This window comes from Bombina bombina, chromosome 4 (genome assembly GCF_027579735.1).
Source record: "Bombina bombina isolate aBomBom1 chromosome 4, aBomBom1.pri, whole genome shotgun sequence".
NCBI classification, from domain to species: Eukaryota; Metazoa; Chordata; class Amphibia; order Anura; family Bombinatoridae; genus Bombina; species Bombina bombina.
In genome coordinates this window covers 304,762,079-304,778,542 of record NC_069502.1, presented here as the reverse complement: position 1 = coordinate 304,778,542, position 16,464 = coordinate 304,762,079, and the positions used below count along the sequence as shown (strand labels likewise).

The 16,464-nt window shown below is 36.9% G+C and overlaps 1 protein-coding gene across 1 annotated transcript in view; it reads left to right on the top strand.

Annotated features, from left to right (window-relative positions):
- Nucleotides 1-16,464, top strand: part of TRPC1 (transient receptor potential cation channel subfamily C member 1) — a 174,785-nt gene that overhangs the window by 75,233 nt on the left and 83,088 nt on the right. The window contains exons 8-9 of the mRNA XM_053709004.1: nucleotides 10,738-10,877; nucleotides 15,811-15,954. Coding sequence (XP_053564979.1) covers nucleotides 10,738-10,877; nucleotides 15,811-15,954 — 284 coding nt within the window. The remainder of the gene's footprint in view (nucleotides 1-10,737; nucleotides 10,878-15,810; nucleotides 15,955-16,464) is intronic.

Sequence of the window (16,464 nt, the reverse complement as noted above, 5' to 3'; positions counted from 1 at the left end):
ACATTTACACAACTGGAGAGTATAGTACTGGACTCTGTCCTTATATACTAGACATAGCTAGTGAGAGCAATGTATATTAGCTTCGATAGTTTCTTAACAGAGCCTAGATCCATTCTATAACAGCCTTTCTACAGGTTTAACTATATACTAGCTGAGGAGCAGATTGTGCCTTATTAAATTGATAATCTGTAGATACCCTGTATATAAGTGCTTAGGAATGCTCAGCTGTCTTTATACTATATTATATTTGCCTGCTTTAGCGGTTTGCTAGATTTGTACACTTTCTGGAGCTCTGTTGGCTTCACCGGAAGTTAGGACTTCCCTACTTATCAGAGATCTATTTTTCTCCAACTATAATCATTAGATGTTATAATGATAATCCAATAGGAGTGTAGTTAACATGGTCATATAGCTGTTCAACTCAAGAGCTTGTTAGTATTAGCTTGACACTAGCTGTATATCGCCAAAACACTTTTACTCCAAATATCTCCATAGTAATTTTTGTTTCCCCACATGTCCATATTACTAACTATTTGCTTCTTATATTTGATGATATGACACCCTAATGGGTTTTGTATAGATTTACCTATAGAATATTAATTTGGGTCAAATGCCTCTCAAATATCGCATCCGTAATAGGCTTATATATTCTAATCACTTACGCTATTACATAGCTTCCATTGCAAGGTCCGTGTCATACTAATCTAGCCTACCTTATTTTAAGGTGTTATTATACCCCATTATCGCTCACCAGGATACCCCAAGATGTCCTAAGTACCAATATCAAAGCTATATTATGGGGCCTGCTCCAAGTGGGATAAATTTATACATACAAGCTTTTAGGTGTTTATATTGCATTGCTCACAGACTCGGGACTCACTGGGAGACGGTTATATATGTTTTGCAAGTTAGATTTACTTTGTATATATGAGTCTCATGGAAATGCAGAGATACCACATCTTGTAATCTACTTTAGTTATGGTTGTATATCTTATGTTAATTATGGTTATATATCTTATGTTCCAGACATGGTCTTATGTGGGAGTATACTGGTGGGCCCCTTAGCTCTTTTATACCATTACTTATGCTGTGTATCCAGAAGCGCTCCCCTACAGAACTATATTTATATACCTATATCTACTAGACCCTATTGAAGGGCTTCTACATTTAGTCACAAAGTAGCTATCCATCCCACTTATTCTGTAATACCAAATGTATATTGACTAGTTTTTGTAGGTCAGCTTTAACAAAGTTGTTATTAATATTGATATATGCCTTGGACTTCTCCTCACAAGTTAGCATATAACCCCTTTAAGAAGCAATAACTTGCATATCTAGCTTAAATCCCCCCATGGAATACTATCACTTAAGTACCTATACCTCTCAAACATTCCAACGTCATTTGGCTCTTACTGATATTTTGTCCTATAACTGCCTCTCCGACAATAAGATTTGTTGTTCAACCATTTTTCACAAGAAGCTCTTTTATATGGCTCCGCCCCCCCACCTTTCCCCCCGTTTAATAAGCGGCGCTTCCCCGCTGAACTCCCCCCCCACATATTTTTACTATATGCTACCCTTAGGCCCAAAAGAGGCCACAGATCTGGCTATCATATGTTACCTTATCCCCACGTAGCTAATGGGCCCATAAGAGGCCTTCTAACTAGTCAGCCAGTTTCGCTATTATATCCACAAAACCAGAGGTTTGAGAAGCTTATTTGCTGTCAGGCATTGTTGTTTTTTTGTTTTGTTTTTGTCTTCTATTGCCTTTTTATATTTGACAATGTTTATTGACAAATGATTTACGTGCATCTACTGTTGCAAACTTATCATTGTATGTTGTTCCTCTTAACGCATAACCTCAATACAAAACAATTATTAAAAAAAAAAAAAAATAAATAAACCCTAAGCTAGTGTCATACTTCCCCTTTAAGATTATAGTATCCACCTCTTTCACATCCCCATAAGTAGGTACTATCAACACCTGCATGTTGCTTGATTATTGAAATTGACTTAGCTGATACAACAAGCGCTCGCATACTCTGAAGGAATCTTTCAAGCCTTTTTCCTAAAAACAACTGCCAGCAACATTTTACAGCTTCTACTAAATTCTGGATTTAATACCTACCTTCAATAACGGATTAAGTTACCTACAAGGCCGTTCACACTCCTATAGTCTGGAACTCTGACGTATTTACTAGAGCTGTCTCACCTAAGTTTTTCCACAGCTCTCAACCTTGCTACAATCTCTATCATCGCAGCTAAAGTGTGCTGCTTATCTCAACAACAACTGAGCGGTGTTTGGAGGACTAACCTTAATAACCAAGTAAGAACTTATACTTTGAATCTGTATTTAATTTCTGTCTGAAGTCTCAGAGTTAACCTTAAAGTAATCCTCTCTAAAATAAAAGCGCAACTTTGTTTCTTGTCAGTTTTCTGTGCTGCAAGCAAAACGTCTCTCAAAAACAAAAGCGCAACTTTGTTTCTTGTCAGTTTTCTGAGTTGCAATTTAACCTCAATCCTTTTGTTTAATCCATGTATGAATTACCCTGAATAAGTCTGGTATCCACCAAATATCAAACAAGAGTCTTTTCATACAATCTACTTATATTTTATTTAGTTGTCACAACACAACTCATTATTATCTCAGAAGAGATTTCACTTGTAAAACTGCCTCTTTTTCATATAAAGGATAACTCTGAAAAGAGATTCACAATTATTCTGTTTTGTTATATGAACTGCTAATCCTGGTTGATAAATCATCTTATTTAACCCCGCATAAGCTGAACAAAAGGAATAGCTACACAAACACTTATTTTTTGAATACAAAGGTGTCAGCTGTTCATGTTAGCTAGCTACAATATAACTAATAGTTACATTGTATCTAGCTTAGGGTTTATTTTTATTTTACAGGCAAGTTTGTATTTATTTTAACTAGGTACAATGGTTATTAAATAGTTATTAACTATTTGATAACTACCTAGCTAAAATAAATACAAAAGTACCTGCAAAATAAAACCTAACCTAAGTTACAATTACACCTAACACTACACTACAATTAAATACAATTAAATAAATTTAAAACAATTAACTAAATTATATACAATTATCTAAAGTACAAAAACCCCCACTAAATTACAGAAAATAATAAACAAATTGCAGAAATTTAAACTAAATACACCTAATCTAATAGCCCTATCAAAATAAAAAAGCCCCCCAAAATAAAAAAAACACCCTAGCCTAAACTAAACTACCAATAGCCCTTAAAAGGGCCTTTTGCGGGGCATTGCCCCAAAGTAATCAGCTCTTTTACCTGTAAAATAAAATACAAACAACCCCCCAACAGTAAAACCCACCACCCACACAACCAACCCCCCCAAAAAAATACTAACTAAATAAACCTAAGCTCCCCATTGCCCTGAAAAGGGCATTTGGATGGGCATTGCCCTTAAAAGGGCAGTTAGCTCTTTTGCAGGCCCAAAGCCCTAACCTAAAAATAAAACCCACCCAATACACCCTTAAAAAAAACCTAACACTAACCCCTTGAAGATCACCTTACTGGGAGAAGTCTTCACCCAACCGGGCCGAAGTCTTCACCCAACCGGGCCGAAGTCCTCAACGAAGCCGGGAGAAGTCTTCATCCAAGCCTGGCAGAAGTGGTCCTCCAGACGGCAGAAGTCTTCATCCAGACGGCATCTTCTATCTTCATCCATCCGGTGCCGAGCGGGTCCATCTTCAAGACATGCGACGCGGAGCATCCTCCTCGGCCAACAACTACCCGACGAATGAAGGTTCCTTTAAGTGACGTCATCCAATATGGCGTCCCTTAGATTCCGATTGGCTGATAGAATTCTATCAGCCAATCGGAATTAAGGTAGAAAAAATCCTATTGGCTTATGCAATCAGCCAATAGGATTGAACTTCAATCCTATTGGCTGATTGGAACAGCCAATAGAATGCGAGCTCAATCCTATAATTGTATATAATTTAGTTAATTGTTTTTAATTTATTTAATTGTATTTAATTGTAGTGTAGTGTTAGGTGTAATTGTAACTTAGGTTAGGTTTTATTTTACAGGTACTTTTGTATTTATTTTAGCTAGGTAGTTATTAAATAGTTAATAACTATTTAATAACCATTGTACCTAGTTAAAATAAATACAAACTTGCCTGTAAAATAAACATAAACCCTAAGCTAGATACAATGTAACTATTAGTTATATTGTAGCTAGCTTAGGGTTTATTTTATAGGTAAGTATTTTGTTTTAAATAGGAATAATTTAAATAATAATTGTAGGTTTTATTTAGATATATTTAAATAATATTTAGGTTAGGGGATGTTAGGGTTAGGGTTAGACTTAGGTTTAGGGGTTAATACATTTAGAATAGTGGCAGCGACGTTGGGGGCGGCAGATTAGGGGTTAATAAATGTAATGTAGGTGGCGGCGGTGTAGGGGGCAGCAGATTAGGGGTTAATAACATAATGTAGGTGGCGGTGGGCTCCGGGAGTGGCGGTTTAGGGGTTAATAAGTTTATTTTGTTGCGGCGGGTTCCGGGAGCAGCAGTTTAGGGGTTAATAAGTATAAAGTAGGTGGCGGCGGTGTAGCGGGTGACAGATTAGGGGTGTTTAGACTCGGTGTACATGTTATGGTGTTAGGTGTAAACATAACGTTATTCTCCCATAGGAATCAATGGGATATCGGGTAGCAGCGAACATGAGCTTTCGCTGCTTTCAGACTCCCATTGATTCCTATGGCATTCGCCGCCTCCAGGGCGGCGGATTGAAAACCAGGTACACTGGGCCGGAATAGTGCCAAGCGTACCTGGTAGAAATTTGTTAACTTCCAAAAGTAGTCAGATAGTGCCGAATTTACATTCGGAACATCTGTAGTGACGTAAGCATCGATCTGTGTCGGACTGAGACCGGTGGATCGTATGTTACGTCTCAAAGTTTCCACAATTATGCTGTGGAATTCCAGCGTATTTGCGGTTAATGGCTTGATAAATAGGCCCCAATATTTGTAGTTACTTTAGGCAGTTACCGGTAAAAGCCGTTCAGTTTTCCGTATTGCCTTCCTTATCGCATCAGCTACACTCTTAATAGCACGTCCTTGAACCAAGATCTTCTGTATTTTTTATGTCTTTGATTTTTTTGTGTGGGTACCAGCAAATACTACGCGTTTCGGCTATTCAAAGACAGGCTTTCTCAAGCAGTAGTAGTGTACGTAGTTAACACACAGTCCATGTTCAGCTAAGCTTAAATTATATGTTAAATACATAGCTCGGTCCAAGCAATAATGTAAATAAATATATATACTTTAGCACACTAGAGAATTGTATTATTGTGCCTCTGCAATACTTTAATACGGTAGCATCACTTATGTATAGGCTTTTTGTTTAAAGAAGCATTAAAATTACTGCATCACTTATAACTGTCTATAAGGATTGCAGGGATTAAATTTTTTTTGTTATCTTTCTCTACTTGTTCAACTAGCACAAGAGTACATGTTGTCATTAAAGGGACAGTCAACACTATGGCCTAGATTTAGAGTTTTGTCGGTAAAGACCTGCGTTGCTAACAAGCCTTTTTTTTCCAGCGCACCCTTAAGCCAACACTGGTATTACGAGTTTTCTGAATGGCTGCGTTAGCCTCAGAAAAGTGAGCGTTGAGCCAAATTTATCTCCACTTCAACCCTCAATACCAGCTTTGCTTACGGTAGCGGTAAGCTGGAAAAACGCGCTTGTGCACGATATCCCCATAGGAAACAATGGGGCTGAGCTGGCTGAAAAAAAAAACTAACACCTGCAAAAAAGCAGCGTTCAGCTCTTAACGCAGCCCCATTGTTTCCTATGGGGATAATCTGCCGCTCCGGACACTGCCGCAACCTACATTATAGCTATGAACCCCTAATCTGCTGTCCCTAACATTGCAGACACTATATTATATTTATTAACCCCTAATCTGTTCCCCCCCAACGTCGCCGCCACCTACCTACACTTATTAACCCCTAATCTGCCGACCGGACTTCGCCACCACTATAATAAATGTATTAACCCCTAAACCGCCGCACTCCCGCCTCGCAAACACTATAATACATTTTATTAACCCCTAATCTGCCCTCCCTAACATCGCCGCCACCTACCTACAATTGTTAACCCCTAATCTCCCGCCCCCAACGTCGCCGCTACTATAATAAAGTTATTAACCCCTAAACCTAAGTCTAATCCTAACCCTAACACCCCCTAACTCAAATATAATTTAAATAAAACAAACTAAAATTACTATAATTAAATAAATTAATCCTATTTAAAACTAAATACTTACCTATAAAATAAATCCTAATATAGCTACAATATAACCAATAGTTACATTGTAGCTATTTTATGATTTATTTTTATTTTACAGGCAACTTTGTATTTATTGTAACTAGGTACAATAGCTATTAAATAGTTATTAACTATGTAATAGCTACCGAGTTAAAATAATTACAAAATTACCTGTAAAATAAATCCTAACCTAAGTTACAAATACACCTAACACTACACTATCAATAAATTAATTAAATAAATGAACTACAATTATCTAAACTAAAATACAATTAAATAAACTAAACTATAATAAAAAACAAACAAACACTAAATTACAAAAAATAAAAAAAATTACAAGAATTTTAATATAATTACACCTAATCTAAGCCCCCTAATAAAATAAAAAAGCCCCCCCAAATAATAAAATTCCCTACCCTAAACTAAATTACAAAGTAATCAGCTCTTTTACCAGCCCTTAAAAGGGCTTTCTGCGGGGCATTGCCCCAAAGTAATCAGCTCTTTTACCTGTAAAAAAAATACAATCCCCCCCAACATTACAACCCACCACCCACACACCCCTACTCTAAAACCCACCCGATCCCCCTTAAAAAAAACTAACACTACCCCATTGAAGATCACCCTACCTTGAGCCTTCTTCAGCCAGCCGGCCCCCGATGGGACAAAAGAGGACTCCGGACCGGCAGAAGTTTTCATCCTATCCGGGCAGAAGAGGACATCTGGACCGGCAGAAGTCTTCATCCAGGCGGCATCTTCTATCTTCATCCTTCCGGAGCGGAGCCATCTTCTATCCAGCCGATGCGGAGCCATCCTCTTCTTCCGACGGACTAACGACGAATGAAGGTTCCTTTAAATGATGTCATCCATCGGAATTCGAGGGACACCATCTTGGATGACATCATTTAAAGGAACCTTCATTCGTCGTTAGTCCGTCGGAAGAAGAGGATGACTCCTCGTCGGCTGGATAGAAGATGGCTCTGCTCCACTCCGGAAGGATGAAGATAGAAGATGCCGCCTGGATGAAGACTTCTGCAGGTCCGGATGTCCTCTTCTGCCCGGATAGGATGAAGACTTCTGCCGGTCCGGATGTCCTCTTCTGTCCCATAGGTGGCCAGCTGGCTGAAGACGGCTCAAGGTAGGGTGATCTTCAATGGGGTAGTGTTAGGTTTTTTAAGGGGGGATCGGGTGGGTTTTAGAGTAGGGGTGTGTGGGTGGTGGGTTGTAATGTTGGGGGGGGATTGTATTTTTTTTACAGGTAAAAGAGCTGATTACTTTGGGGCAATGCCTCACAAAAAGCCCTTTTAAGGGCTGGTAAAAGAGCTAATTACTTTGTAATTTAGTTTAGAGTAGGGAATTTTATTATTTTGGGGGCTTTTTATTTTATTAGGGGGCTTAGATTAGGTGTAATTAGATTAAAATTCTTGTAATATTTTTTTATTTTTTGTAATTTAGTGTTTTTTTTTGTATTATAGTTTAGTTTATTTAATTGTATTTTAGTTTAGATAATTGTAGTTAATTTATTTAATTAATTTATTGATAGTGTAGTGTTAGGTGTATTTGTAACTTAGGTTAGGATTTATTTTACAGGTAATTTTGTAATTATTTTAAATAGGTAGCTATTAAATAGTTAATAACTATTTAATAGCTATTGTACCTAGTTACAATAAATACAAAATTGCCTGTAAAATAAAAATAAATACTAAAATAGCTACAATGTAACTATTAGTTATAGCTATATTAGGGTTTATTTTATAGGTAAGTTTTTAGTTTTAAATAGGATTAATTTATTTAATTATAGTAATTTTAGTTTGTTTTATTTAAATTATATTTAAGTTAGGGGGGTGTTCGGGTTAGGGTTAGACTTAGGTTTAGGGGTTTATAACTTTATTATAGTAGCAGCGACGTTGGGGGCGGGAGATTAGGGTTAATAATTGTAGGTAGGTGGCAGCGATGTTATGGAGGGCAGATTAAGGGTTAATAAAATTTATTATAGTGTTTGCGAGGCGGTTTAGGGGTTAATACATTTATTATAGTGGCGACGATGTCCAGTCGGCAGATTAGGGGTTAATAAGTGTAGGTATGTGGCTGCGACGTTGGGGGGGCAGATTAGGGGTTAATAAATATAATGTAGGTGTCGGCGAAGTTAGGGGCAGCAGAATAGGGGTTCATAGGTATAATGTAGGTTGCGGCGGTGTCCGGTCGGCAGATTAGGGGTTAAATAATTTTATTATAGTGTTTGCAATGTGGGGGGGGGCACGGTTTAGGGGTTTAGAGGTAGTTTATGGGTGTTAGTGTACTTTATAGCACTGTAGTTAAGAGCTTTATGTTCCGGCGTTAGCCCATAAAACTCTTAACTACTGACTTTTTTATGCGGTTGGAGTCTTGACGGTAGAGGATGTACCGCTCACTTTCTACAAGACTCGTAATACCGGCGTTAGGCAAGTCCCATTAAAAAGATAGGATACGCAATTGACGTAAGGGGATTTGCAGTAGCCAAAAGTCGCAGAAGAAAAGTGAGCAGTACACCTGTACCTGCCAAACTCGTAATACCAGCGGGCATTAAAAAGCAGCGTTAGGACACCTTAACGCTGCTTTTTAAGGCTAACGCAGAACTCTAAATCTAGGTGTAAAATTGTTATTTTTAAAAAATATAGATAACTCCTTTGCTACCCATTCCCCAGCTTTGCACAACCAACATTGTTATATTAATATACGGTTTAGGGGTTTAGAGGTAGTTTATGGGTGTTAGTGTACTTTATAGCACTGTAGTTAAGAGCTTTATGTTCCGGCGTTAGCCCATAAAACTCTTAACTACTGACTTTTTTATGCGGTTGGAGTCTTGACGGTAGAGGATGTACCGCTCACTTTCTACAAGACTCGTAATACCGGCGTTAGGCAAGTCCCATTAAAAAGATAGGATACGCAATTGACGTAAGGGGATTTGCAGTAGCCAAAAGTCGCAGAAGAAAAGTGAGCAGTACACCTGTACCTGCCAAACTCGTAATACCAGCGGGCATTAAAAAGCAGCGTTAGGACACCTTAACGCTGCTTTTTAAGGCTAACGCAGAACTCTAAATCTAGGTGTAAAATTGTTATTTTTAAAAAATATAGATAACTCCTTTGCTACCCATTCCCCAGCTTTGCACAACCAACATTGTTATATTAATATACTTTATAACATTTAAACCTCTAAATTTCTGCCTGTTTCTAAGCCACTACAGAAAGCCTCTTATCACATGCTTTTTTATTTGCAAAAGGAAACTGCTAGTTCATGTGGGCCATATAGATAACATTGGGTTCACGTCCGTGGAGTTATTTAAGAGTCAGCATAACACAGCACTAATTGGCTAAAAAGCAAGTCAATAGATAATAAATAAAAAGTCATGTGATTAGGGGGCTGTTAAAAGAGGCTTAGGTACAAGGTAATCATAGACGTAAGAAGTATATTAATATAACTGTGTTGGTTATGCAAAACTGGGGAATCAGTAATAATGGGATTACCTATCTTTTAAAACAATAAAACCTATATTGTAGACTGTCCCTTTAAATATATAGCAGTTCTCATTGGAATGTCCCTTTTATTTAGCCGATTTAACTATAAAGCAATATGCTTAAAGGAACAAGAAACCCATATGTTTATTTCATGGTTGAGATAGAACAAACAATTTTAAACAACTTTACAATTTACTTTTTCTTTGTTGAAGGAGCATCATTGCAGTACAGGGAGATAGCTAAATACATCTGGTGAGCCAATGACAAGAGGAATATATGTGCAGCTACCAATCAGCAGCTAGCTTCCAGTAGTGCATTGCTGATCCTGAGCCTACCTAGGTATGCTTTTCAACAAATGATAAAAAGAGAGCAAAGCAAATTGGATAATAGAAGTAAATCAGATTTATTTTTAAAATTACATGCTCTGTCAGGAAAGTTTAATTTTGACTGTACTGTGCCTTTAAGTGTAAGATGCATAATTAAAATGACCCTCTCTAATATTTTCATCATAGGTAGGCTGACTATATTGCCCCTTTAAGAAGGAACACATATACAAAATACATATGTCAGGGTTCTTATACAAAACATTTCTTTGAACAGCCCTGAAAACAGCCCTGATATATGTATTTTTCATATGTGTCCCTTTTTAAAACGGCAATATGGTCACCCTAATCTTAGGGCATTAGAAGCAATGAATTAAAGAAATCCATGAATGAATTATCTGAGTGCAAAGAAAAGCCTAAAAATGCTTTAAAATAAATTCAAATGGTAGTGGTTATAAATTATATTCTAGGACATGAAAGCTCAGAATTCATGTTTGATCCTGGGAAATGGATGAGCAGCTGTGTTTGATCATAGGAAGGGAAGCAGATTGTTTTTTGAATTTCCTGGTTTCAAACAAAATGTTTTCCTCTTTCAGGAATGGTTTGGTCAGACGTTAAGCGGCTCTGGTATGATGGATTAGAGGATTTTTTAGAGGAATCACGAAACCAGCTCAGCTTTGTTATGAATTCCCTATACCTGGCAACCTTTGCACTAAAAGTAGTAGCACATCATAAGGTAAGTATCATATAGGGAATAGCTGAGTGTACTCAAGCTTTAAATTCATGATCTTCACTTTATTCAAAATAGCAGTAGCATGAAAATCTCATATCTGAACACTGTAAATTAAACCAATCATCGATGTATCTGAAAAAAAGGACATCTGTTTATTCTGCAGTAATAGAACATCATAAAAGCAAAATAGCACAAAACTGACCAACAGCTCACATTAAATAAATATATTATAGATTTTATAGAGGGTCTTGATGATCAAAACTGCTGCAATGTGGCAATATATCCAAAAGGGGTCTGTTGCGGGTGGGTCTCAGTGGTCGGTGATGCAGCCGATATATTCAAAGCAGCATTGCCACCTACACATGTAATTTAAATAATCCCTCTACAGAGCATATTATTTACATGTTTCAACAGAAACTCAACCCCTTTTCTTACAATTTAATATCTGACTTATGATATCAATAATGCATCTATAGGAGCTTAGGGATTGTGGGAATAGGACAGATATATATATGCAATGTTATAATTTTTTTCAGCCATATCAGTCTCGCTAGCTTTTCAGTGGTGAAAATTTCCAGTGTGACAAATCTAGTGAATGTACAGTGGAACTTAGTTTACATATGCATAATTTGAAGTGTTACTACATCAAAACAATTTTTTTACTGCAAACTCACAGTCTATGTTGTGCAAACACACTTTGAAGACAGTCCCCCATCCGCTTACATCGCTACTAAGTGAAGACCTCGGAGTATTTTTGCTGAAGCTGCGATCTCTATTATTTCCTATGGAAGACACATCGCCACACATCAGAACAGAAAGGTTCAGCCCACTTCTTTGGAATATATTTCACTAAACCAACGGACTGCAAAACTGGCAAGGCCAAAAAAGCTATTTCTCGTGGGTCTGACAATGTTTTGAATATTAGGGGCATAGAAATGATATCTTCTCTCCTTGGCACAGTTGAAGGCAACTTTCATAAAGGGCAGTATTCGTAATCAATCTTGTCCAACCTATGGCCCTCTAATACTTTTTATCTGTGTCTCCATCTCTTCAAAATGCATATTACATGTGTTTGAGGGGATCACAGTGCAGCATATGGATCTGCAACAAATACCCTGAAATAACATCAAAATCTTTGGTCCAGGGATTATTCTAGACCAGGTGTCAGCAAGCTTGGCTCTCCTGATGTTTTGGAACTACATTTCCCATGATGCTCAGACAGCCTAAAGAATGTCTTAGCATCATGGGAAATGTAGTTCCAAAACATCTGGAGAGCCAAGGTTGTTGACCCCTGTTCTAGACCATAACATTTGTCAGGCTCTACATTATTTTTCTTTAACTCTTCATTTTCTTTCTATTACATGTCTCATTGGTCTACACAGAAAACTGGTCATATATAATACGTCACTTGCTAATTAAGGATATCTGTCCATTTTGGATCCAGATTACAAGGGGAGCACTATTGATAGTGCAGGATGCAATATCAATATCACTGGGCTATGCTAAAATTAGAGCTCAAATTGATATGACAAGTCCATGGTAAAACAAACTTACCAGAAATGGTTTAACGGGGCCAACATTCTTTTACTTTCAATGGATATTGCAACAGCGCTATACATTATAGGGACCTGAAATAAAGTGCTACAATAAAAGCTTTAAATCTTAAAACAAGACTAGACAGCTTTCCTCCATTCATAGCCACAGACAGGGCTAGCCAATACCTCAGTCATATTTGTTGTGAAGCAAATCCAACCTCTGAAGTAAAATAATAGCCTTTATTTTCTTATTAGGTTCTGGTACAATAACAGACTGTTATCCAGTCTGTTTTTGTACCTGGACCTAATAAGAAAATAAAGGCTATTATTTTACTTCTGAGGCTAGACTTGCTTCATTACCTACCGGGGCAGAACTATCATTGGTGCAGCAGGTGCAGTGGCACCAAGGTCTAAATGCTGCAGAGGCCCATAGCAGCCAGTCTATACATAAGTGTGTGCAGAATGTGTACAATCCTAATGCAGGGGAGCCGTTTATTAGTGCAGGATGCAGGTCCATCTATCTATCTATCTATCTATCTATCTATCTATCTATCTATCTATCTATCTATCTATCCTCAAAATCATTATACAGAGCAGCATACATATTATTACTATTGTTTACCACTGAGTTACATTTAGGGGGTGGGAATTTTGCACCAGGGTCCTCTGTTGAGTAGGTCCTCTACTGCTACCTACAATAAAAGTTTCACAAAACACATCTAAAACATAGTAAACTAAGGTATTACACTCATGTATAGCCATATTTAATATAATGTGTTTATTATTATTATTATTATTATTATTATTATTTTAAAGGGATATGGTATATGTCAAGGTGTTTGGGAAGGGCCCAAAAGTGTATATATATATATGTGTGTATATATATATATATATATATATATATATATATATATATATATATACATGTGTATATACAGTTCTGGAAAAAATTAAGAGACCATTGCAAAATTATCAGTTTCTCTGGTTTTACAATTTATAGGTATGTGTTTAAGTAAAATGAACATGTTGTTTTATTTTATAAACTACTGAGAACATTTCTCCCAAATTCCAAATAAAAATATTGTAATTTAGAGCATTTATTTGTACATGGCTTGATTCATGCGCACTTCAAAGATAAATCTGCCTGTTTCCAACCTTGCTGAAGCAGCCCCAGATCATCACCGATCCTCCACCAAATATTACAGTGGGTGCAAATCACTGTGGCTTTCAAGCCTCTCCAAGTTTCTGTCTAACCATTAGATGGCCAGGTGTGGGACAAAGCTAAAAATTGTACTCATTAGAGAAGATGACCTTGAATCGAGCAGATTTATCTTTGTGACGGATGCATGAATCAAGCCATATATAAGGCTATCCTGGAAGAAAACGTGCTTCCTTCTGCTCTGACAATGTTCTCCAACTCTAAGGATTGATTTTTTCCAGCAGAAAATGCTACATGTCACAGAGCCAGGTCAATCAAGGTGTGGATGGAGGTGTCATGACCAGCTCAATTTCCAGACCAGAACTACATTGAAAACCTCTGTAATGTGATCTAGATGAAGGTGATTGGTCAAAAACCATCAAACAAAGCCGAGCTGCTTGAATTTTTGCACTAGGAGCGACATAAAGTCACCCGACCAGTGAAAGACTGGTGGAGAACATGCCAACTGGTGCATGAAAGCTTTAATTGAAAATCAGGGTTTTCCTACCAAATATTGCTAAGTTATAATATTTGTATTGTGTTGTTTAAAAATGAATATGAACTTGTTTTTTTTTTTGCATTATTTGGGATCTGAAAACACTGCATCTTTTTGTTATTGTGACCAATTGTCATTTTCTGCAAACAATTACTCTAAATAACAATATTTTTATTTGGAATTTGAGAGAAATATTGTCTTTAGTTTACAGAATAAAACAAAAATGTTCATTTTAATCAAACACATACCTATAAATAGTAAAAGCGGAGAAACTGATAACTTTATAATGTTCTCTTATTTTTTTCCAGAGCTGTAGGTGTGTATATGTATATACATGTGTATTTATATGTGTGTAAATATTTATGTGCACACATACATACACACATACACACACATATATATATATATATATATATATATATATATACTTTTGAACCCCTCCCAGTCAAATATCTTGAAATATGCATTATAATTTTGAAACTAATGTAATATGTTTTTATGTATTTTTATACAGATACTTGAAAAACCTATATTTTTTACTTAGAAGAAAATTTTCTTTTTCTTTTTAAATATATTTCCCTATATATCTATATATACATAAAATATCTATATATATTCATATAGATATATAGCTATAGATATATATAATACAAAATATATACAAATGTACAGTATATAGAAATATGTATTTAAAAAATAAAAAACATTATGTACTAAGTGAAGAACATCAGTATATACACAGGGGCATATGTATCAAGCTCTGAATGGAGCTTGATGCCCCGTGTTTCTGGCGAGCCTGCAGGCTCGCCAGAAACAGCAGTTATGAAGCAGCAGTCACAAAGACCACTGCTCCATAACCTGTCCACCTGCTCTGAGCAGGCGGACAGACATCGCCGGAAATCAACCCGATCGAGTACGATCAGGTTGATTGACACCCCCTGCTGGCGGCCTATTGGCCGTGAGTCTGCAGGGGGCGGCGTTGCACCAGCAGCTCTTGTGAGCTGCTGGTGCAATGCTGAATACGGCGAGCGTATTGCTCGCCGTATTCAGCAAAGTCTGGCAGACCTGACCCGCACTGTCGGATCAGGTCCGCCAGACTTTAATAAATATGCCCCACAGTATATACATACATACATACACATAGCAAGATAATCATAAATATACTAAATACATAAATCTCAACCAAATATTTTGTTTTGCATCACTTAACAGTACACAGTAATTGAACAGCATGGGTTAAAATATAGTCTACATGAAGAAAGTGCAAAACATCTCCATGGTTCATGCACAGGCTTTTTTGGGGTAAATAGGGGACAAAACAAAGCACACCAAGGGCTGATTTAACCAATTAGAGCGTTTAATTTACTTCTATTGTCAAATGTTCTTTGTTTTCTTTGCATCTTTTGTTGAAAAACAGGAAGGCGAGCATGAATGTTATCCATTTGCAAGAGCGCTAGATAGTAGTCCTATTTCCTGCAATATAGTGCTCTACACACCTACCTAGGTATCTCTTTAATAAAGAATATTATGGGAACAAAGCAAATTTGATAATAGAACTAAATTGGAAACATCTTTAAAATTGTATGCTCTGTCTGAGTCAGAAAAGAAAATGTTTGGGTTTCAGCCCCCCCCCCCTTTTTATAGCTGTAGTAAAGGCTTTTCTTGAAGTATTTACTATAACTGTTTTTGTGTTTTTTTTCCTGCTAGTACCACTCCATTGCGGAGAGGAAGGACTGGGATGCCTTCCATCCTACGCTGGTGGCAGAAGGTCTGTTTGCCTTTGGCAACGTGCTCAGTTACCTCCGTCTCTTCTTTATGTATACTACAAGCTCAATCTTGGGTCCACTCCAGGTAAATGTTTTGCACAAGTGAAGCCAACAAAATGTCTAGAACTGTTTACACTTTTTTCTGGCTTTTGGCAACAAGGGTCACAAAAACCACTGAGAATGTTGGCTAGATTTACTTAAAATTCTTAGCTTATCCTTTAAAACATATTCACCAAGTTGTGATCAGATCTTACATGTTTAGTGAATTTGTTCAATATATCTAAAGTGCTATTATATTATGCTGCTGAGAAAATATTATCAACTCCATGGCCAACAAAAAGAACTGCATTGAATTGCTATAGTTAATCACCTTCTGGCAAGGGTTCATAATATTTTACTTGCTTAAAGGGACATTATACACTCGTTTTTTCTTTGCATACATGTTTTGTAGATGATCTATTTATATAGCCCATAAAGTTGTTGTGTTTTTGTTTGTTTTTTAAAAGGATAGTTTTGCTTATTTTTAAATAACATTGCCCTGATTTTCAGACTCCTAACCAAGCCCCAAAGTTTTAGGAGAATACCGATGTATACC